At 43.6% G+C, this 23,695-nt stretch overlaps 1 protein-coding gene across 1 annotated transcript in view; it reads right to left on the bottom strand.

Annotated features, from left to right (window-relative positions):
* Positions 1-1,431: 1,431 nt before the first annotated feature.
* Positions 1,432-23,695, bottom strand: part of LOC126416037 (nematocyst expressed protein 4-like) — a 221,966-nt gene continuing 199,702 nt past the window's right edge. Inside the window, exon 3 of the mRNA XM_050083500.1 lies at positions 1,432-1,532. Within this exon, the coding sequence (XP_049939457.1) occupies positions 1,507-1,532 (26 nt within the window). The 3' untranslated portion in view covers positions 1,432-1,506. The remainder of the gene's footprint in view (positions 1,533-23,695) is intronic.

Genomic DNA, 23,695 nt, shown 5'->3' with positions numbered 1-23,695 from the left:
CACTGATGCAGCCAAAATACGGAACAATTCCGATATTTACCACAAAACTTTACAAAGGATGGCGAAGAAAGACTCATCAGAAGCTGGTAAGTCTTTATCGCGAGAAATGTACTGGTATATAATGATACTGGAGTACAGTACTAAGTGAAGCATCGACTATAGGAGTACAGAAGAAGAAACTACGCGCGCTTCAAACGTGTTGTCATAGAATATGTTTGACAGTTAAGGAGGTAGAAGTAATAGAAACAAACAGGCGAGGAAAGCACTTACCACTAGAGGAAGCACTTGACGTGGTACTGCAAGAAGCAGCTATCAGGAAAAACTGTAGGCGCAAAAAAAACACTAATATGCAAACCAGAATACAGAGACGTTGCTTGTATTAGTTATCTAGAGGTGAAAACTGGGGTGCAAGACAGTAAGCGATGGAGGACAGTGTTGAAGCTGTCGACACAGTGACGACTTCAGAAACTTCACCACAGAATAATAGTTTGGGAACAACTACGGTACAAAGCAAGGGGATAGAGGACTCCTTCATTCCACACGATTCGCAGGATTCGATTATATGAGAAAAGTTTGCCTTTGAAAAATGACCGACTCAGAATCTTGATCTGAATCTGAAAGAACATTTGAGGAACGCTTTGAAGCGTCAGCTTTTCGCAGCACTACAAAGAAAAATATTGATTGCTGCCGCCGTGGCAGCTCACTACGAAGAATGGGCTCCCTTCTGCCAGGAAGCCTTTCGCCATCTGACCGTTAGTATGCCTGCCAGACATGCGGCTATATCAATAGGAAAGCAGGAGCCAAACTACTAACAGAGGATTGTCCTGGGGAGAAAGATGAAGCGGTTAGGACACTCGACCAGTATTTGAGAAGAACGAAGTTTTAATTCCATCCTAATAGGATGGGTTAGGTGTTCCGAGAGTGTTCTAAATAACTTGAGACCATTGGTAATTCCCGCTCTTGACTAAAATGAACTTATGTTCTGTCACAAACAACCTTTTGTCGATGAGAGATGGGATATTAAACACTAAATTGTCTACAGTGAACTTTACAGGAGATGAATTCAAGACCGAAATTAGACTGTGGTGTATTCGTTATGGCCGGCTAGCTGGGTTCACACAGTACTCGCGAAAAGAATATGAACCAAAATGCAGGTGCTTCTGCAACTGTTTTCACTAGTATAAATAAAATATAATGGGTAGCATAGACAGATCTCCTATCGCTCAGGTTTTTACGTATTTCTCCAAGTAATTCTAATGCTCGCAATAAATCAGTTTTTCTTGCCTTTCATACAGAAGAACCATCACATATCCACTTCACTTTTAACGACTGTGGGTCTGATCCATGCTAAGGCTTCCATTTATAGGGACATACTTTATGTTTTCGAGGATCCTCCATATGCAAGTGACCCCTTTAATATGATATAAACACTCAGCGCCAGAAATAAATTACAGTCAGCATTGCGGAAAGTAGCTGTAAATATTTGGCTCTACTTACCACTCCCACTCAAATGTGGTGAACTGGAATCTTACCTGAAACAAAAAGAAAAGAAAAGTTAGATTTTCAGACTGGTTATTTCAGCTATGACAATAACATAGTTTTCGCTACAAAACATGCAGGAGCTATTTCCCAGACCCTTTACAACGTTCCGTTACACAGTTCGTCATTAGATGGAACCATCTGCTCAGATTCCCTGCCAATATGAAAAGGTGTCGCCGTACCTTATTTCGAATTAGTTCTCAGATTGTCATTGGTTTGCGACCAAACACTGACACTCCCGCTTAACAGGAATCGAGATACTGAAGCCGCATTCTAATAAAATCGGTTAAATATCTGTCACTCTAGGAAAGAAGCTGTTTACAGTGACAAAGACGAACACAAACTAATAGCATCAGGAGACTCTAAACACAAGATGATAAAGCATCTCCCGAGAAAAGAGTGGGATGAAGAGTGAAAAGCAGTGCAAGCAACAAGGGGAACACACCGACGATACCAGCCAGACGTTGCCAGAGTCGTATCAGCTGCGGAATGGTATTCTTAGCCGTTACATCCTGCATGATGTTTAATAACGGTCGACTCAAGCAAGATCTTCCCCACATCCACATCATACCATCTCCTCTGTACCCATACAGTGAAGGGCAAGACCAAAACCAAATTTCATTTGGCTTCGAACAGGGTTTACCGTAACTCCACCGACAATATTTCAGAGATTGTTCAACGACATTTTCTAGGTATTTTAGTAAAATAGACCTGTGTGCTGGATCGATACAGAGTAATAATGTAATTATGATTTATTCGGTTTGCTGCTCTAATTACTTTTATCTATGTGAAAGTACATCAAGAACAGTGAAAAAGTTTGTAATACCCAATCGTCAAAACATACAACACAAAACTCAGGGTAAAGGTACTGTGACGTGGTTGCCGACGGTGCTGGAATAGCTCAACATATAGTCACAATATCGCTCTTGCAATGCACTGCATTCAGCAAACCCAACTGGCCAATTCTACATCAGTAAACCTATCCACGCTTGTATGTATCACTGTTAACGTACAACTCACACTACTGCAAAAACAAATGCGAAACGGAACAGAACAGTATTGAATGCAATTTTGAGCATGAAAAGTGGGCATTACCATTGTCAACAGCAAGTACCATCAATGAATTGAAGATGGCAAGAACTATGCCCCTTACATGAAGTCATTAACTATCACCTAACTCACGTTGAGCGAACAGTAGGGCTGAACAAAAATGACTGACAAGGCACAATGCATCTTGTAGAGGGTATAGTATGGACCTATTGGAATAATTATGGTTTTAAAGTAATTCACACGACATGAAAACTTTGTGGAAACGCGTCGATTTACTGGAGGCTAGTTTATCCCAGGGAAGTATTCGAGTTGACCGTGGCTGGCTGGGGAGCGGTGAAGGGAAGCGACAATAGGCAGCTTAGGGCGGCTTAAGCTCTGAGAAAGCAGTAATGGGGCGCGGCCTCCAGCTGCCTTAAGATGAGTGACAGTGAGTGAGTGGTTGACCCCACGCTGGTGTACTGGGAAGCAGACGGAGAACTTTTACGCCTGTTGATAAATGTTCGTCGTCCCGTTTTCAGTGAAACATGCGAGAAAGTCGCGCAAAGCTATGGTGGAGCGGTCAACAGAGGCCAAAATATGCATGTTTGTGACTATAGCAACTTCATGCTGAATTCACGGTCTGCAGAGTCTGAAGTAAATCAGGTGAAGAGCGACAGAATGAAATACACCGGCCTCCGATGGGAACGGAGGACCGAGGAATTTGAAGTACTCTCCTGGGAGTCAGAATTCCGGAAAAATTGGTGTTTTGTGCAGATGCTAACCTTGATGGATGGCCTGGGAGGAGCTAAATAGCAGAAGTTGAGAGGAAGGGAAATTTTGTGGGAATTTGTTCACTTCCCAGAGCACGCATTGGTCGGCGCTGGGAAGCGACGCATAATTAACGCGACTTGTACTGCAATTGGCATAAGTGATTTTGGTGGAGGGAAAACCGAGGCGAAGAGCAGACTGGGAGAAGTCTCCGTGGTGGTCTTTCGTTCCCAGCTTGCCTAGAGTGCGGACGTGGCGTTCTTTACTCAGCTTGCCTGAGAAAGAGTGAGCATCTCTGCAGTTTAGGACTTAGCAAATGGAACGATTGAGCTTGGAGATAGGAAGTTTTGGTTCAGCTATGTACTGAGCAAGATAGCTAGGAGTGAATAGACGAGCGCAGCCTTGCAGCACCACGAGGTCGGCCGACGTCCGCACAACGACGCCGTTCCGCCACGCTGTATTCGGTGATATTGCGCCCGCTCTGGCCACTGATTAATTTTTTGGATCCCATCGGCAAAGTTTCCACGAGGGTTTCATGTGCTGTGTATTGTAGAATTCTTCTCGCACTTCGCATTACGCCTGGGTCAGTCGATAGGAATTACTTTTGAGGTATCGCGCTTTACTCCACGCAAACGCAATTTATTACCGCTGCCTGGTAGGAGAATCATGTAACGTGATGATTGAAGGTCGTGAGTTAAAGTAAATCTGTGCTAATCGAGTGCATCTGTTTTCAATCAAGTAGTTGAAATCCCAAGTCACTTTCTTAATTAATTTTATGTTCAACATTTGCATCTGGTGTTCAATAGCTAAATATAACATCAATGTGCACCCCTTTTTAATTAAAAGTGGTCAATTCTGGTTCAATTAATGTCAACGCTGCCACCGCAGTTCAATCAGGAGTCACAGGGCCTTATCACTTTTTTTGCGTTATCCGATATTGCGGCAGTTTTGCACACTCTGTTGATCTGTTAGTCAATTAGCTGGAGCGAACACACGCCAAAACCAGATAAGTGACGGGTGGGGGTTACAATTTTGCTTCCAAATAAGACACACAGAGTTTTCCATCGATATTTCTATTTAAAAAAAAATATTTATTTTAATAATGTGTCAGCTGCAAATTGACACCAATGACTGCTGGAAGATGTTTAAGAATATACTGACACCAATGACTGCTGGAAGATGTTTAAGAATATAACTTATACCGCGAGCCGTGAAAGTCAATAATTTTTTTAAAGAAATCAGCCGTAAGCTGTAAAAAATGGAAATAACTCCATACCAGAATCAATTCGAGGACACACAGTTAAAATTAAATGTGTAGATTACATGCATTCAATAGGAATTATTAGTGCAAATCGTACTGATCAGAAAAAAAACTAGCTGAAACTCCATCAGGTATTATGCCCATTCGACTTCAGACTGGTATGGATGAGTGGAAAATGAGGGGATGAAACTGCGTTGAGTTTTATTGTTTGCATAGAATGTAAATGTGTGCTAGTTCCTCAAGTATAGTGTGAAGGTTAGCTTTGGAAGTTTACGAAAAGATTTGAGGCTTCTTGGGCTTGCGGACTGATGAAGCTGTGGCGCGAAGTAGTACACGGTCTAGTCACATTAATGTAACCACAGCGTATGTTCGATGTGAACGTTCAATAACCACTAACAATCGGTAGGTGCCATCACTAATAGTAGAGGGTATATAACGCGTTTAAGGAGGGGGGGGGGGGATAGTGCAGTCATCTTAATGCGGAAATGAAGCAATTTACCTGACGTCCAAAAGAGTGTGATCATTGGCTTTCGGGCATAGGCTGGAAGCATTTCCGAAACGGGTAAGTTTGTAAACGGTTCGCGTGCCGCCGTCGTTAAAGTATATACCGTCATGGTAAAAGGGCTCTATCCAAAACTTGACAGGAATGAAGGACGGTTGTAGAGATGGGTACTGGGGAAGAGACGTCAACTGTTGAGCAACTGAGCGCCTTTGATGATTCAAGGGGATCCCAGTTATGTTTTCTCAACGGCCGTTCAGCAAATGTTGCTGCTTATGGTACTCCGCAGTAGGCGCCTGGTTCATGCGTCCATGTTGATTGCTGTTCATTGGTGACGAAGGTTGGAATCCACACTCCAGTACGGCAACTTGAAGCCAACTAAGCGGCGACAGGTAGCCTTTTCAGATGTATAATATTCCATCGGAGAGGCGGCGTGAAACGACTGAAAGCACACACAGAGCAACCAGGAGGGAGTGTTATTGTCTGGGGAATGTTTTCGTGGCATTCCCCGTGTCATCTTGTCAGGGAAGGCACAATGGACCAAGAGACGTATGCATCTATCATTGGGGAATGTCCACCCCTACACGCAATTTGTTTGTCCTCGGCTCGATGGCATCTACCAGCAGGACAATGCAACGTGTGACACAGCTCACATTGTACGTGCGTGGTTCGAAGAGCTCCAGGATGACTTTACCGTACTCCCCTGGCTACCAAACTCCCCAGATTTAATCACAATCGATAATCTCTGTTGATTCAATGTGGGCGTGGGACAGCGGCTGGTCAAATATTTAACAAAGAAATTGCCAGACAGCCGTGCAAATTGGGAAGGTATTTTATTTTCGCTACCAGTTTTTGGCAATTCAATATGCCTCACATGCAGCTCTATAAAATTATCGATATTGGCATACTGGAGCCATCTGTTACTGGATGTCTGATTCTGAAGTGCTTCCTTCGAAGACTTTACTACAAAGCATAGGACCTACCCGTCAACATCTACACCCATTCTCTGCAACACGCTGCGAAATATGTGGGACTCAGTGACAAGAAGCCAGACGATTCAAATCAGAAATACGTACACTTTCCGTGGCAAGACATAGTAAAGCTGAATACCAATACAGTCAAAACCTGCTAACAAGCAATTCTCCAATGTAAGAAAGAATGGAAAACAGATGCAAATAAAAATGACAGAGTACGAGCAATATATTTACAATGCATTCAAACTGAGCAGTTCACACTCACTTTCATAACCAATAACAGACAGACATAAGTCCGCATTAACACCATGCAACGAAAGTAGCTTCTGTTTTATATGAAAACAAAAACAAATTTCGAATCATTTACGCTATGCAATATTACGGATGAGAAAATGTTCAAATGTGTGTGAAATCTTATGGGACTTAACTGCTAAGGTCATCAGTGCCTAAGCTTACACACTACTTAACCTAAATTATTCTAAGGACAAACACACACACCCATGCCCGAGGGAGGACTCGAACCTCCGCCGGGACCAGCCGCACAGTCCATGACTGCAGCGCCTCAGACCGCTCGGCTAATCCCGCGCGGCTACGCATGAGAGAAGTACGTAATCAGAATACGAGTAATATATTCGCAAAGCTATTCATAGAATGCAATACACACAAGAAGTCGTGATCAGAAGCAAGCTGTAACGAAACCAACTTCTGTCAATTACGAAACCAAACATGGAAGAATAAAAATCAGCCAATACAAAAGCGATATGGTGGACTGATAAACCTGCAGCGCTCCAAGTGGCGTGGCAGCGAACCAAGAGCATGTTACAACAAGTTAGTGTAAGAGTTTCACTCCCCTGCATTTGCAGCCGCGAGTGGCGCTCCGAAGCGACGCCTATCGGAGGCGCGCAAGTGGCGCGCTGTTGTTCTAATTCTCGGGGGAAATGCGGTGCTGCAGGGTTTCACGGATAAAGATGCGTGACTTAGTGGAAGCTATCGCTTGAGAGAGTTTTGAGATTCAGAACTAGCTGCAATCATACAACAGGTTTATCTGATAAAATCTATTCTTGTCAGAAAAGATTTACTTCAGCGCCTTTAGACAAGTGAGGCATCTAAATCATCCGGAACACACGGCAAATAAAATATTATTCACGTGACTGTTTATTGAATGCAATATCTATTCTGAAATGAAATGAGAGGGTTTTAGGGAGTACGCGGAAAGGCTTTCTTAAACAAAACTTGAAGGTAGTGGCTGTAATTGTAATTAACTGTTTGTTTGATATTATGGCATTGCCACATTGAAGTTTTCAGTATGTCCCGACACAAACCGTACTAACGTTGTGTCACATGTAAATACCTTGAACTATGACATCGGCTTGTTAATAATTCCTGATTCTTTTATGTTAACATGCCAACTGCCCACTGTACTTCTATTGAGTATTTTTCGTTCGTTTGTAACCAGATTCCATGAAACTGATTTCATTACTTTTGTGCGAAGGGGGCAACCCCATATCTGCCACGCAACAGAAAGGAAGCTTCCTCGTTAGGACTGGTAATGCAACTTATTATGGTAAAGTCTTTCAATGCGAATGCACACCAAGCATAATCTCTTGCGGGAATCCGAAACGGCGAGTGAGGGGTTAATGAGTAGGTGACGCTGCGCTAGTAGAATGTGGCAGGCTGGGAATTTGGGGCGGATGGGAAGCTTGCTCAGAGGGCCGAGGCTGTTAAGGCGACCGCTCGCTTAAGCGAGAGGTCCGGGTTCGAGCCGCGGGCGTCACAAGTATTCACCGGTTGCTACTAGTTATTTCAAAGCCCAAATGCGGCTAAGGTCACTGAAAATCTATCAGTAGTATATTAGGTGTTATCGTTGCAAAGCTCTTCCGCAGTTACTGCTATAGAATGCTCGTCTATCGATGATTAACCCTTATTAGCCTCACTGTTAAAGATGTACGATCTTCATCTACGAATGCTAATACCTCAAAAGGTCAGATGTATTTCCGTAAGGCATTCCAGACGTACAGGTGTCATTATGTTTTGTGTGTGTGTGTGTGTCGTCCAATCCACCGCCACAGCTGGACATCTTCCACAATGCGTAGAAACGGCTAAATATTTTATCTCATTGGGCCGCGGTTCGTTGCTTTTATCTGAATGATGTAATTCACTTTGTCTCACACAATATAGAAACCCTTTTCAGACAACCTGTAAATATTTTGGAAACAGATGATTTATTCGTTCACCTTTTTCGGTAACAGTGGAACCATGCAACATATTCGCTTACTCAGGTTTGAAGCTCCTCTTGACTTTTTTCCATTTTTGCGATTTAAAAGTTAGGTTGATTTGTAAGTCCACCTTATTCAATCACTATTTATTTTTGTGTTCGCTCGAACATATTTCAAAACCTGTATGTCATCTTCTGGGGCCACAACTTAAAACTCTCTCTGTCACACACACACACACACACACACACACACACACACAATAGTTCTCACTAAACATCCAAAATTAGCGAAACATTAAACACGAGGCAACAACTACAACAAACCAGCTCTCAATGAATGTGAAGACATAAGTGTCTGCTCAAATGACGTTTTGTGGAAAATACAAGTGGAGTTGCGTGCGAAACTTTACCAACGCGTGTGAAAATAATGTACCCAGTAGCAGTAGAAAGACATATCCACCAGAGGTACACAACAGGACGGAAAATGTAAGTACAGTAACATATATAAACACTACCCACGAAATAGTACTACGGAGATGCACAAAAATTTTCTTCACGACTGCTCTGCAGATGACATTCTACCAAAAACGAAGAAGAAAGGGAACAAAAGCCAAACTATAACAACACAGTTTCGCTAGCAATGTAATTTTCAGGTGAACAGTCAAACAGACGAAACAAAATGCACATCTTATAACTTTTAGGCCTAAAATAGATAAACGATTATAAACTTTACTTTATACTTTACAGAAACAAGATTTGATTCACAGAAGATGAGAGACAGGTGTCGAAACATGCCTGTGTGAAAATTGGAAATTTGTGGTAAGTTCCTCTGGGACCAAACTGCTGGCTTACACACTACTTAATCTAAGTTAAACTAACTTACGCTTAGGACAACACACGCACACACGCACACACACACACACACACACACACACACACACACACACAGACACGTACCCGAGGGAGGACTCGAACCTCCGACGGAGGGAGCCGCGCGAACCATGGCAAGGCGCCGGCCGCTGTGGCCGAGTGGTTCTCGGCGCTTCAAAAAAAAATGGTTCAAATGGCTCTGAGCACTATGGGACTCAACTGCTGTGGTTATCAGTCCCCTAGAACTTAGAACTACTTAAACCTAACTAACCTAAGGACATCACACACATCCATGCCCGAGGCAGGATTCGAACCTGCGGCCGTAGCAGTCGCACGGCTCCGGACTGCGCGCCTAGAACCGCGAGACCACCGCGGCCGGCTCTAGGCGCTTCAGTCCGGAACCGCGCTGCTGCTACGGTCGCAGGTTCGAATCCTGCCTCGGGCATGGATGGGTGTGTGTCCTTCGGTTAGTTAGGTTCAAGTAGTTCTAAGTTTAGAGGACTGATAACCACAGCAGTTGAGTCCCATAGTGCTCAGAGCCATTTGAACCATGGCAAAGCGCGTCGCACTGCAGGGTTGCGCAGCTGTCTGGGTGAATAAAAAGAAATAAATAGTGACTGCACAAGGGGAACTTTCAAAACAACCCAAATTATCTTCGGTGCTGAACTTATACGAGTTGCAGAACACCGAAAGCATCAAATGGTTCAAACGGCTCTGAGCACTATGGGACTTAAATTCTGAGGTCATCAGTCCCCTAGAACGTAGAACTACTTGAACCTAACTAACCTAAGGACAACACACACATCCATGCCCGAGGCAGGATTCGAACCTGCGACCGTATCGGTCGCGCGGTCCCAGACTGTAGCGCCTAGAAACGCTCGGCAACTCTGGCCGGCCCCGAAGGCATCACTCTCTTCGTTTGACTAAATGGGATATTTGGCACTATTCTGTCAGCACGTCAATCTCGCGCGTCCAGCCAGTGCAACTCTAATGTTCTTTGACAAGTTTCCGCCACTCCGCCGTATGACTTAGATGCCACGGATTTTCTGCGTGCACTGCACCTAGGAGTGCCGCGAATTCTTGTTGACAGAATCGTGTTTACATTCTCGGCTGTCTCCCGAGATCTGTTTTACGAAAAATACATGGAGAACTTGAGTGTCTAGAGCAGTGATCGTTAAAAGTGTTTGCTCAGGGGTTGATACTGTGGTGGCACCTCGGATCGCGTTTGTACCGATCCTATTTTTAATTGGTAAGCTACATAAATTTGTACTGTATGTTATGATCTCCCAACAGACTATATGTATAGTAAGGGCGGGGAAAGTTGATCGCCGGCCTCGAAGTACCAATCGTTAACAGTCGGCACCCATCGGAACACTTCGTGCCGTGTCGACTGTTCATTGTTCACATTGCTGCCAACCTCAGAGGCGCCAAACTTGTGACATGGTAATTGCCTGACGAACTGCTGTAACGTTGTCTGTGTTTACAGATGATTGATTAATAACAGTAATTGTACTTATACGGGGTGTTTGGGGAGGAAAGGTCAATATTTTAAACAGTAATAGTATAAGTAATTCTGAACAAAAAATGTATGAACATAGGTCCGCAAATGCTTCGTTAGGGAGGTATGGGTACTGAAAGGAGCTTTAATTCTGAAAAATTGGTGTGCACAACGTGTGCGAATGCGCAGTACAACTGGACTGTAACGTAATTTTCTTGCAAACAATGCACGGATACATGCCATGTTCACGCTATGCAACCTACCACGTATTAAGGTCATGTGACGTACGTAGTACAATCACCCGTTGTTTGCGTAGTTGTGGCGTGTAAGTCGCATTGTGTAGTGTACGGCGACGGATCGGTTAGCTGTGTAGTGTATGGTGTTAACTGTGTTCGTACAAGCGCTGCTAACAATGCCACACGTCTACTGTGGTGTCACCGCCAGACACGACACTTGCTAGGTGGTAGCCTTTAAATCGGCCGCGGTCCGTTAGTATACGTCGGACCCGCGTGTCGCCACTATCAGTGATTGCAGACCGAGCGCCGCCACACGGCAGGTCTGGTCTAGAGAGACTCCCTAGCACTCGCCCCAGTCGTACAGCCGACTTTGCTAGCGATGGTTCACTGACAAATTACGCTCTCATTTGCCGAGACGATAGTTTAACATAGCCTTCAGCTACGTCATTTGCTACGACCTAGCAAGGCGCCATTATCAGTTACTATTGATCTTGTGAATCATGTACCGCCAGACCGACGTTCACCATTAATGGATTAAAGTTAAGTATTCCACCAGCTACGTCCGTTTTTCTAAATTCTAAATTCCTTGTCCTGTTCCAGACCTCACGCCAGCCTGCGTGAGCTAAAACGCGTGCCTTTCGGCCTCCTCCTAGTAACACGGTGTTGGCTCTCCTGCCAACCAAAACATCTACAGCAATGAGGAATACGCAGACAGTGCCCAAAGACTTCAATTCTGTCACTTGTTAAATGAGAATAGTCATTTCCTTCCATGCATACTGTTCACTGACGAAGCCCAGCTTTCACGACGTGGAATAAACAACACACGCAATAATCATCGATGGTCACGGTAAAATACACACGCTTCAGTGGATAGCAATTTCCAAGCTCGTTTTGTAAATGTTTGGTGCGCCATGATCGGTCCATTGACGGGAGAGAGGTATCTGCATTTTTTGGAAAATTCATTTGTGGCCCTATTGGAAGACGATCCTTTAGCCAAGCGAACTGGGATGTACTTTCAACATGACGGTGCCCCTCCACGCGGTACCTTACGTGTGAGGGACCATCTCAGCCACATCAACCCTAATCGTTCGATTGGCCGTAGCGGAGCTATTAACTGGCCTCCGAGATCACCTGACCTTACACCTTTAGATTTCTGTTTATGGTGTTGGATGAAACCAGAGGTGCACAAAGTGAAGGTAAACACACGAGATGAACTGCTTCGTCGCATCATGGATGCTGCTAAATTGATTGGGAACAGGCAACTGAACAAGCAACACAACATGTTATCGCTAGAGCACAGCCGGCCGGTGTGGCCGTGCGGTTTAGGCGCTTCAGTCTGGAACCGCGTGACCGCTACGGTCGCAGGTTCGAATCCTGCCTCGGGCATGGATGTGTGTGATGTCCTTAGGTTAGTTAGGTTTAAGTAGTTCTAAGTTCTAGGCGACTGATGACCACAGATGTTAAGTCCCATAGTGCTCAGAGCCATTTTCAGCTAGAGCACAAAAGTGCATTGACGTTTATGGTAGGATATTCGAACTTGTTCTGTGAACTGTACAACAGCTGTACGGTAAGTGTTAAAGCCGTTTGTAACAGACGTGGTACGTATTTTTCAACTGAATACATGTAACATGCATGTTGTAGTGCATTATGTACTAAATGCAAAGTAAATTAACATTATGTAAAAAAAAAAAGGAACATAACTGTACTTCTCTGTAACATTGTTTTCAAGAAAATCACGTTACGGTCCAGTTGTATTCCGTATACGTGCATCACGTTGTGCACATCAATTTTGCAGAATTGAAGTTCCTTTCAGTACCCATACCACCCTAACGAAGCATTTACGGACCTACGTTAGTATAACATTTTTTGTTCAGAATTACTTATACTATCACTGTGTAAAATACAGATCTTTCCTCCCCAAACATCCTGTATTTAAATGCAATTTGACACACGATCACAAATGTTAACTGAATGTTGTTAATGGAATTCTTTTTCTACTCATGGTGTTATATTAAAAGAGCCTTAAATTAATTTCATATTTCTTGCAACAAATATACCACATTTTAAGATGATCATTTCTATCAAGCATATTCACGAATCCATGTTGCTTCCGCGTCAAAATCTATAAAATAGCAGCTTATCGGTGCAAGTCCCCTCTAACATAATCTAACAAGCAGTGGCCTTGCTCGTTATCCATCTTGCCCTTGTGATAATAGACCAAATCTATTTAGCTCACAGTCGAATCCACCAACGGCATCTAAAATTAAGCACATCTTAAAGTTTCTTGCTGAGTAGGAAAAACAACACTCTTAAGAATCTCTTTACGTTACTTGACATTATTGAATTCTGCTGTTAGTTGCTACGTGTATATTATTATACAGGGTGTTTCAAAAATGACCGGTATATTTGAAACGGCAATAAAAACTAAACGAGCAGCGACAGAAATACACCGTTTGTTGCAATATGCTTGGGACAACAGTACATTTTCAGGCGGACAAACTTTCGAAATTACAGTAGTTACAATTTTCAACAACAGATGGCGCTGCCGTCTGGGAAACTCTATAGTACGATATTTTCCACATATCCACCATGCGTAGCAATAATATGGCGTAGTCTCTGAATGAAATTGCCCGAAACCTTTGACAACGTGTCTGGCGGAATGGCTTCACATGCAGATGAGATGTACTGCTTCAGCTGTTCAATTGTTTCTGGATTCTGGCGGTACACCTGGTCTTTCAAGTGTCCCCACAGAAAGAAGTCACAGGGGTTCATGTCTGGCGAATAGGGAGGCCAATCCACGCCGCCTCCTGTATGTTTCGGATAGCCCAAAGCAATCACATGATCATCGAAATATTCATTCAGGAAATTAAAGACGTCGGCCGTGCGATGTGGCCGGGCACCATCTTGCATAAACCACGAGGTGTTCGCAGTGTCGTCTAAGGCAGTTTGTACCGCCACAAATTCACGAAGAATGTCCAGATAGCGTGATGCAGTAATCGTTTCGGATCTGAAAAATGGGCCAATGATTCCTTTGGAAGAAATGGCGGCCCAGACCAGTACTTTTTGAGGATGCAGGGACGATGGGACTGCAACATGGGGCTTTTCGGTTCCCCATATGCGCCAGTTCTGTTTATTGACGAAGCCGTCCAGGTAAAAATAAGCTTCGTCAGTAAACCAAATGCTGCCCACATGCGTATCGCCGTCATCAATCCTGTGCACTATATCGTTAGCGAATGTCTCTCGTGCAGCAATGGTAGCGGCGCTGAGGGGTTGCCGCGTTTAAATTTTGTACGGATAGAGGTGTAAACTCTGGCGCATGAGGCGATACGTGGACGTTGGCGTCATTTGGACCGCAGCTGCAACACGGCGAACGGAAACCCGAGGCCGCTGTCGGATCACCTGCTGCACTAGCTGCGCGTTGCCCTCTGTGGTTGCCGTACGCGGTCGCCCTACCTTTCCAGCACGTTCATCCGTCACGTTTCCAGTCCGTTGAAATTTTTCAAACAGATCCTTTATTGTATCGCTTTTCGGTCATTTGGTTACATTAAACCTCCGTTAAAACTTCGTCTTGTTGCAACAACACTGTGTTCTAGGCGGTGGAATTCCAACACCAGAAAAATCCTCTGTTCTAAGGAATAAACCATGTTGTCTACATCACACTTGCACGTTGTGAACAGCACACACTTACAGCAGAAAGACGACGTACAGAATGGCGCACCCACAGACTGCGTTGTCTTCTATATCTTTCACATCACTTGCAGCGCCATCTGTTGTTGAAAATTGTAACTACTGTAATTTCGAAAGTTTGTCCGCCGGAAAATGTACTGTTGTCCCAAGCATATTGCAACAAACGGTGTATTTCTATCGCTGCTCGTTTAGTTTTTATTGCCGTTTCAAATATACCGGTCATTTTTTAAACACCCTGTACTTGTAAAATACCGCTGAGGACCACGGACTGCACGAATAATTGATTCGAGCAGCAGTTTGACGACCACTGAAAGACACTTGTTCTCATTTCCACTCCCTAGTATGTCGCCACATAGCTTTTTTTTTTTTTTTTTTTTTTTTGGTACTGCGCATGCGCCACCACAATTTCACAGCCCAATGTAAATTCAGTATTGAGTACGGCCTAGGACGGACTTAGTGAGGCATCCTTGTTTAACTGATTTGACAGAAATAATTTTTGAAGTATCGCTGCGACCCTGAAGTACACATTATGTTGCTGTTCTGCTACTGAGTGTGAAGTGCATTTATGTGAAAGTAGCACGTAGAAATGACATTTTACCAACGAACGATGCTATTAGGGAGGCATCGTTAGAATAATACAGTCGTGAAAGTGATGTAAGTGACTTTCCTGACGAAAAGTGCTGTTAAAGCTGGTGCTCCTTCAGCAGTTATGGACAATGGCGAAACTGAACAGTGTGGCGACTCTTCTGCAAGCGATGAAGAGAATATAGTCGTTCAATATCATTGTTGGTGTGGTGTCAGCGTTAGGCACCACGCTAGAGGTTGCGATAATCGAGGGCGGTCCAGCACTTGCAACTTCTCTGGACTCGGTGCGCTTGCAGCGCCGCCGTACGGCACGGACAGAGACTAGCATATCGCAGCGGCCGAGTCAGCTACACGTCGTGAGCGAAATCAGATTAGAATAGCCTTCACCTCGCTAGGTTCGCAGCCCCTAGTTCGCGCATGTATTACGCACTTAATACCAGAATTGTGTTATCTTGCTTGTTGTATAATCCAGTTAATGTATGTTAATGAGTCATTTGTATTCAAGAAAGATAGTTGTTATTAGTTGTGTTGCTGGCCGGTGTGGCCAAGCGGTTAAAGGCGCTACAGTCTGGAACCGCGTGGCCGCTACGGTCGCAGGTTCGAATCCTGCCTCGGGCATGGATGTGTGTGCTGTCCTTAGGTTAGTTAGGTTTAAGTAGTTCTAAGTTCTCGGGGACTGATGACCTTAGAAGTTAAGTCCCATAGTGCTCAGAGCCATTTGAACCATTAGTTGTGTTCCTGGAGTGCAGTAGCAGGAGAAAGCTAAGTAAAAGTTATTTACTGAAGTATTCCAGTACTAATTATTATACAATGTTCCAGATTCCTACAACTACCCCAGTCGTGCTAGCCTCTATCATCCCACTGCAAATCCCAGGGGTACCGATCGAAAAGCATCCTGCATTTGTGTGATGAGGTCATGACATGCTGCCATCGACCTTCACATCAGTTGGAACACAGCTGACCGCAGTAGATGATGTCAGCCAGTTGTCGATAACATTTTAGTCCATATTCAAAGAGTGTGGAAATGATGAATGAAAGGATTTGTGAATGACTGAGAACATCTCAAAATATTTGTTTAAAATGTGCATTTCAGTAAATGAATAGTATCTTCACGTATTCAAACTGCAAATAAAATCTTTACTCCCAGATCACTTTAAAGTTTCATCTTTGTAAAGCACCCTTGACAGTCTTTTCTTTGTCTAGAATTTTGGATGCACTAATATTACACTACTGGCCATTAAAATTGCTACACCAAGAAGAAATGCAGATGATAAAGGGGTATTCATTGGACAAATATATTATACTAGAACTGACATGTGATTACATTTTCACGCAATTTGGGTGCTTAGATCCTCAGAAATCAGTACCCAGAACAGTACCTCTGGCCGTAATAACGGTCTTGATACGCCTGGACATTGAGTGAAACAGAGGATGGATGGCGTGTACAGGTACAGCTGCCCATGCAGCTTCAACACGATACCACAGTTCATCAAGAGTAGTAGTGACTGGCATATTGTGACTAGCCAGTTGCTCGGCCACCATTGACCAGACGTTTTCAGTTGGTGAGAGATCTGGAGAATGTGCTGGCCAGGGCAGCAGTCGAACATTTTCTGTATCCAGAAAGGCCCGTACAGGACCTGCAAATAGCGGTCGTGCATTATCCTGCTGAAATGTAGGGTTTCGCAGGGATCGAATGAAGAGTAGAGCCACGGGTCGTAACACATCTGAAATGTAACGTCCACTGTTCAAAGTGCCGTCAATGCGAACAAGAGGTGACCGAGAAGTGTAACCAATGGCACCCCATACCATCACGCCGGGTGATACGCCAGTATGGCGATGACAAATACACGCTTCCAATGTGCGTTCACCGCGATGTCGGCGGACACGGATGCGACCATCATGATGCTGTAAACAGAACCTGGACACATCCGAAAAAATGACGTTTTGCGATTCGTGCACCCAGGTTCGTCGTTGAGTACACCATCGCAGGCGTTCCTGTCTGTGAAGCAGCGTCAAGGGTAACCGCACCCACGGTCTCCGAGCTGATAGTCCATGCTGCTGCAAACGTCGTCGAACTGTTCGTGCAGATGGTTGTTGTCTTGCAGACGTCCCCATCTGTTGACTCAGGGATCGAGATGTGGCGGCATGATCCTTTACAGCCATGCGGATAAGATGCCTGTCATCTCGACTGCTAGTGATACGAGGCCGTTGGGATCCAGCAGGGCGTTCCGTATTACCTTCCTGAACCCACCGATTCCATATTTTGCTAACAGTCTTTGGATCTCGACCAACGCGAGCAGCAATGTCGCGATACGATAAACCGTAATCGCGATAGGCTACAATCCGACCTTTATCAAAGTCGGAAACGTGATGGTACGCATTTTTCCTCCTTACACGAGGCATCACAACAACGTTTCACCAGGCAGCGCCGGTCAACTGCTGTTTGTGTATGAGAAATCGGTTGGAAACTTTCTTCGTGTCAGCACGTTGTAGGTGTCGCCACCGGCGCCACCCTTGTGTTAATGCTCTGAAAAGCTAATCATTTGCATACCACAGCATCTTCTTCCTGTCGGTTAAATTTCGCATCTGTATCACGTCATCTTCGTGGTGTAGCAATTTTAATGGCCAGTAGTGTATGTAGGCGTGTGTATCGGATCATCACTCAAACTACAACGTAAGTCGAAGAGACGTTGGGCTTTTCCGGAAATTGAGAAAGTACGTGACAGAGGTGAAGTAAAACGAGTTTAGTATGTGAGAGACAAATTTCATCACAAAATGTTTGTATTCAGGCAGTTTCTTCCGTAAATAATTGAGGGTCACTGTGGCCCTGACGTATGCAGTTCTCGTGACAATTACAGGGGTGTACACTGCCAGGATTAAAACGAAACAACCGAGCGGTAGGTAGGAGAAGGAAGAGGTAGTGGTATCTGAAGTTTCCTGTCGGGCAGCAAGACGCCGTGTCTGGTGCAGTCTCGGCTGCCTCGGCGCGGTGCAGCGCCGCCGCCTCAGTTTGTGTTGCCTTTTCTGCGTTGCCGATGCGGCGGCGGGCACACACACACCGTTTGTATGCAGCCAGGCATGCGCCAGCCACGTTGCCAAGCCCTGGCCTGCGAAAGGCGAATCCGTGGCCGGCAGCTGGCGCGCCCGAAACACCTGTTCACCTCGCTTCTCTTCCTGCTTTCACACCAACTGCGCCATCCTCAGTATCACATTAAAGATACTACTTGCACACGTAAAAAATACGTACTTCTTTTCTTTAAGAGCTACCAACAAAGCTTCCAAATTTTTAACTTTCATCTAAAAAAGTGAACAGGTCTTCTTTCACATAGTAGCACTGGATGGTGTAACACCCCAAGAAGCTCGAAAATCAACATAAAAATGTCATGATAATTTAAAGGGGGGGAACAGTGTTATCCTGACAGGTACGACATCTTTGACAATAATATAACACCTTAAAGTTTTGATGAACGACAATTTCAATAATTACTGCGTATGTTATGATATAAAGCTAGAAAGAAAGTTTATTTTAATTATCTATCAAACATCTGTATTGTAATTCTGTCAGAGACAGCAAAGGACTTGGAAGAGCAGTCGAGCGGAATGGACAGTGTCTTGAAAGCAGGTTATGGAATGTAGTCGAATAAAGTCGGGTGCTGCTGAGGGAATTAGATTAGGAAATGAGACACTTAAAGTAATAAAGGAGTTTTGCTATTTGGGGAGCAAAATAACTGATGATGGTCGAAGTAGAGAGGATATAAAATGTAGACTGGCAATGGCAAGGAAAGCGTTTCTGAAGAAGAGAAATTTGTTAACATCGAGTATAGATTTAAATGTCAGGAAGTCGTTTCTGAAAGTATTTGTATGGAGTGTAGCCATGTATGGAAGTGAAACATGGACAATAAATAGTTTAGACAAGAAGAGAATAGAAGCTTTCGAAATGTGGTGCTACAGAAGAATGCTGAAGATTAGATGGGTGGATCACATAACTAATGAGGAGGTATTGAATAGAATTGGGGAGAAGAGGAGTTTGTGGCACAACTTGACTAGAAGAAGGGATCGGTTGGTAGGACATGTTCTGAGGCATCAAGGGATCACCAATTTAGTACTGAAGGGCAGCGTGGAGGGTAAAAATCGTAGAGGGAGACCAAGAGATGAATACACTAAGCAGATTCAGAAGGATGTAGGTTGCAGTAGGTACTGGGAGATGAAGAGGCTTGCACATGATAGAGTAGCATGGAGAGCTGCATCAAACCAGTCTCAGGACTGAAGACCACAACAACAACATCATCAAACATCTTAGTAATAACTACCAATCAGTACGACGAAAGTTAAGTCCAAAGTAATATGTCGGTCGGAGATAACATTTATTGTGAAAGAGAGCTGTAAACGTGGCGAGAAGGAAATTCAACGCGTCTACAATGCTCGATCATGGAAAAATTAGTCGCTTGCTAGCAAGTCGAGAGAGAGCACTGTTTGTTATAGTACTACAAATGGAACGCTAGGAGATTGTTTCTATTTAAATAAAAAAAAGTAAAGTACTATTGTGTGATAGAGATGCGCGGACTTTGTTCTCAGATATTCTGACTTGAGAACTTGAACTGAAGTGATATTCTGATAGTGTACGACGAGTTAATGAACTTTAATTATTGCAGATAATATTGTTGGACTCAACCTTTATCAAAGTGAACAGTTACAACGAAGAATGGACATAGTATCGAAGACTGCAATACCTGATCAGCCTGGAGTAGGAAAAAGTATTACGACCGCACGAAGATAATACAAATACGCCGATTGTAAAAGTTGTCGTAATTGTCACGATCACCGAACTCAAAAGAAACGTAATTAATCTGATCCATCGGTGTGCGTGTGGTGTGATGATTATAAACTAATTGCTAAGAAGGAACAATAAAATTGTTCGTCAGTAATGGAAATCTCACGTGTTGGCTCCATCATTATTTGAACTGTGTGACAGTTGATGATCAAAATTAATTAACTGTGAACATTTTAATTGAAAGAGTGACTTGATGAACATTGGGCATTGAAAGGAGTGTTTTGCCGAAATAATATCACGACGCACGAAAGCGATATAGCATTATAGATTACCTCTGGATTTGCGTCGTGCCATAGCGAACAATTCTGCCTAGCAACGTAACAACAACGTACTGAACCGCAAATGAATTTTTCCTCGCTTCAGTGGTGTGAAACGACGCCGGTGATGAATGATTCACTCAATACTGCAAGAACTAACTAACCTGGCATAGCAAATCATCATAAAACCATAACAGACAATTAAAATCGGCAGTTCGCATAGCTGAGAAGACTGCGCGGACTCGCAAACGGACTTTCATACATTACGCGAGGAATAATTTTCTTTACAGATTTTCAGGTGCTGTTCCACGTTATCCGACGGGGACAACCATCACTGCGCGTGGCGTCTCCATTCCACCGACCGATCTGTAGCAGTAGCGGCTCAACATCAACAGCGACAACGAAAGGGGAGAGGGGACGCCACAATGGTGAATTTGCAACAGACCACTAGAAAGGCGCAGTCTCCTTCATTGACACGTAACGCTGGTGTTTCGATATAAATGATTGAAGCTGGAGCAAAAGTTATGCAAAAGGAACCTGAAAAATTAAATGTTCAGAACTGTATTTCAAGTGCATTCAGTACGCCACAACCGGGTTCACTGTGAAGCAACATACGTAAGTGAACCGCAGTATCAAGACGATTAGGTTAATTGCTAATATACGACTTAACTTAAGCCGGCCGAAGTGGCCGTGCGGTTAAAGGCGCTGCAGTCTGGAACCGCAAGACCGCTACGGTCGCAGGTTCGAATCCTGCCTCGGGCATGGATGTTTGTGATGTCTTTAGGTTAGTTAGGTTTAACTAGTTCTAGGTTCTAGGGGACTAATGACCTCAACAGTTGAGTCCCATAGTGCTCAGAGCCATTTGAACCATTTTTGACTTAACTTAATGGATGTTATATGTCAGTAACTGTATAATAAATTTATGAAATTATTTTTGTTCCTTCAGTCACTTTTCACTAATATTTATCAGGATGACGCATTTCGGCAGCATGCTGCAATTATCAGATGCATTACAGTTAGATGTACAGTAACGTGAAATGTGATCAGGTTCATTTGCTGGGTGTGCTAGTGAGGTTACGTACCGAACTTCTAACTATTTTTGTTGGCAATTTGTCTGGAACACAGAGCACAGAATAACACATCACCATCACGTAGTTAAAATTTTGCCATTGTTAAATAGGAGGACAGGTGATCTGTGTGGGATCAGTATGAACACTGGATACACAGAGTGATCCAGCTGTAGCTAGCTATGCGTTTTATGCAACCCGCAACGCCTTCAGAAACCACACACGAGATTTTCATTTTCTTTTGCTCGCTGTACGCAATTTTAGTCCTGAATAGAAAATTAATATGACCATTTTGTAGGAAATTTAATGTAGTTAAATTTTTGACTTGGGTTCTTCTTGGGAGGGGGGGGGCAAAAGGCGGGGGAAGTGGGGCTACAGTTTTCTAGTTATTCAAAAGGCCTTTTAATGTCACTTTCGTACGTTTTTCTTGAATAATTCGAAAATGGCCTTTAGCGAAAACGCATCTCAGTACAAAATTTAACTGATTAAATTTCCTACAAAAATGTCCTGTTTGCAGTAGAGGGCGAAAGCGTACGTGCGTGTGTGTGTGTGTTTGATACATTGCTACCGTTGTAAATTACGCAACCATGTTCACCTGCTGTAGCGTGTACAACAAGAGTAAATCGGCTCAACAGATTATGACGATGTGTAATGCCTAGCGCCTGATACAGAAATAACTAATAATTTTTATTGATCTGAAGATAGCTCATCAATGTGCCGAAACTAGTAATGAATGAAGGAATTTTAGCTATCTTGAGCTTGGATGTTTTTTTTCCATTTCAGCACCACCATCACGTAACACTGTCACAGTAATGCATCTGATGATGGCAGAATGCTGCCAAAACGCATCGTGCTAATTAATGTGACTGGAACAGTAAAAATTATTTCATTATACACTACGGTGACAAAAGTCATAGGGTAGTTATATATATGCACGGACACAGATAATGGTAGTAACGCGTCCAAAGGTATAAAAGGCAGGGGCACTGGCGGAGTTGTCATTTGTACTCAGGTGATTAGCGTGGAAAGGTTTCGGACTTGATAATGACCTCACGTCACGTCGGGAATGAGCAGACTTTGAACACGGAATGATAGTTTGAACTAGACGCACGGAACATTCCACTAGAAAGACAAATCATAACATTATAACTCTATCAGCCTCCTACCCGTACCATACAAGATATTAGCAAACATCCTCACCAACTGCACAGGGAAAGAAGAACATATTTTCGTCAACCAAAGGAACAAGATGGTTTCACTGGCATAGATTCTGAGAAACTTTTTGTCTCAGTTCCAACAAGAATTGTACTGCCTGCTATTTGGTAAGATTTCAGACTACTCTCTACATTGATGGAGTGTGATGAAAGTTGTAGCACCGTCGAACGTCCTTCAGCATACTAACGCTAGAAACAGTGAAATGTCATCTGAATGCAGTTAGTTAAGATATAATCCATTATCACATACTCTTTCATTTTCCCATTTAAATGACCGTAAGCTCGCTCTGGTATTACTGAGAACAGTTTTCGTAATGTAGACTTTTTTTCTTTTTACGAGGGTAATCCCAAAAGTAAGGTCTCCTATTTTTTTTATAAGTACATAGACCTGTTTATTTCTACAATGGTTTACATCAGTTTACAGCTTGAACATTTAGCTATTTTTCGACATAATCTCCATTTCTGTCAATGCATTTTTGTAGACGCTGTGGCAGCTTTTGTATGGCCATGTCATACCAGCTCGCCACCATGCTGTTCAGAAAGTTATGAACCTCTTCTTTCACCTCGTCGTCGGAGATGAATCACTTTCCGGCCAAATGTTCTTTTAACCTAGGGAACAAGTGATAGTCACTGGGCGCCAAGTCAGGACTATAGGGAGGGTGGGTGATTATGCTCCACTGAAACTGTTGCAGGAGAGCAACGGTTTGCCGAGCGATGTGTGGGGGAGCTTTGTCATGGAGAATGTGTACGCCCTTGCTCAACATTCGTCTTCTCTGGTTCTGAATTACCGGTTTACGTTTTTTCAGAGTCTCACAGTACCTGTCAGCGTTAATTGTGGTCCCAGCGATTCAGCTCCGACGTCGAGGTGAAAGAAGAGGTTCATAACTTTCTGAACAGCATGGCGGCGAGCTGGTATGACATGGGCAAACAAAAACTGCCACAGCGTCTACAAAAATGCATTGACAGAAATGGTGATTATGTCGAAAAACAGCTAAATGTTCAAGCTGTAAACTGATGTAAACCATTGTAGAAATAAACAGGTGTATGTACTTATAAAAAAAATAGGGGACCTTACTTTTGGGTTGGGATTACCCTCGTAATTTCAAAGTCAGACGAGGACATTCCACACCACCATACTTATTCTCAGTAGTTCTAGATGAAGCTT

This window comes from Schistocerca serialis, chromosome 8 (assembly GCF_023864345.2).
Source record: "Schistocerca serialis cubense isolate TAMUIC-IGC-003099 chromosome 8, iqSchSeri2.2, whole genome shotgun sequence".
In the NCBI taxonomy this organism is placed as follows: domain Eukaryota; kingdom Metazoa; phylum Arthropoda; class Insecta; order Orthoptera; family Acrididae; genus Schistocerca; species Schistocerca serialis.
The sequence above is the reverse complement of the archived record's forward strand: the minus strand, read 5'-3'. Positions and strand labels throughout refer to the sequence as shown.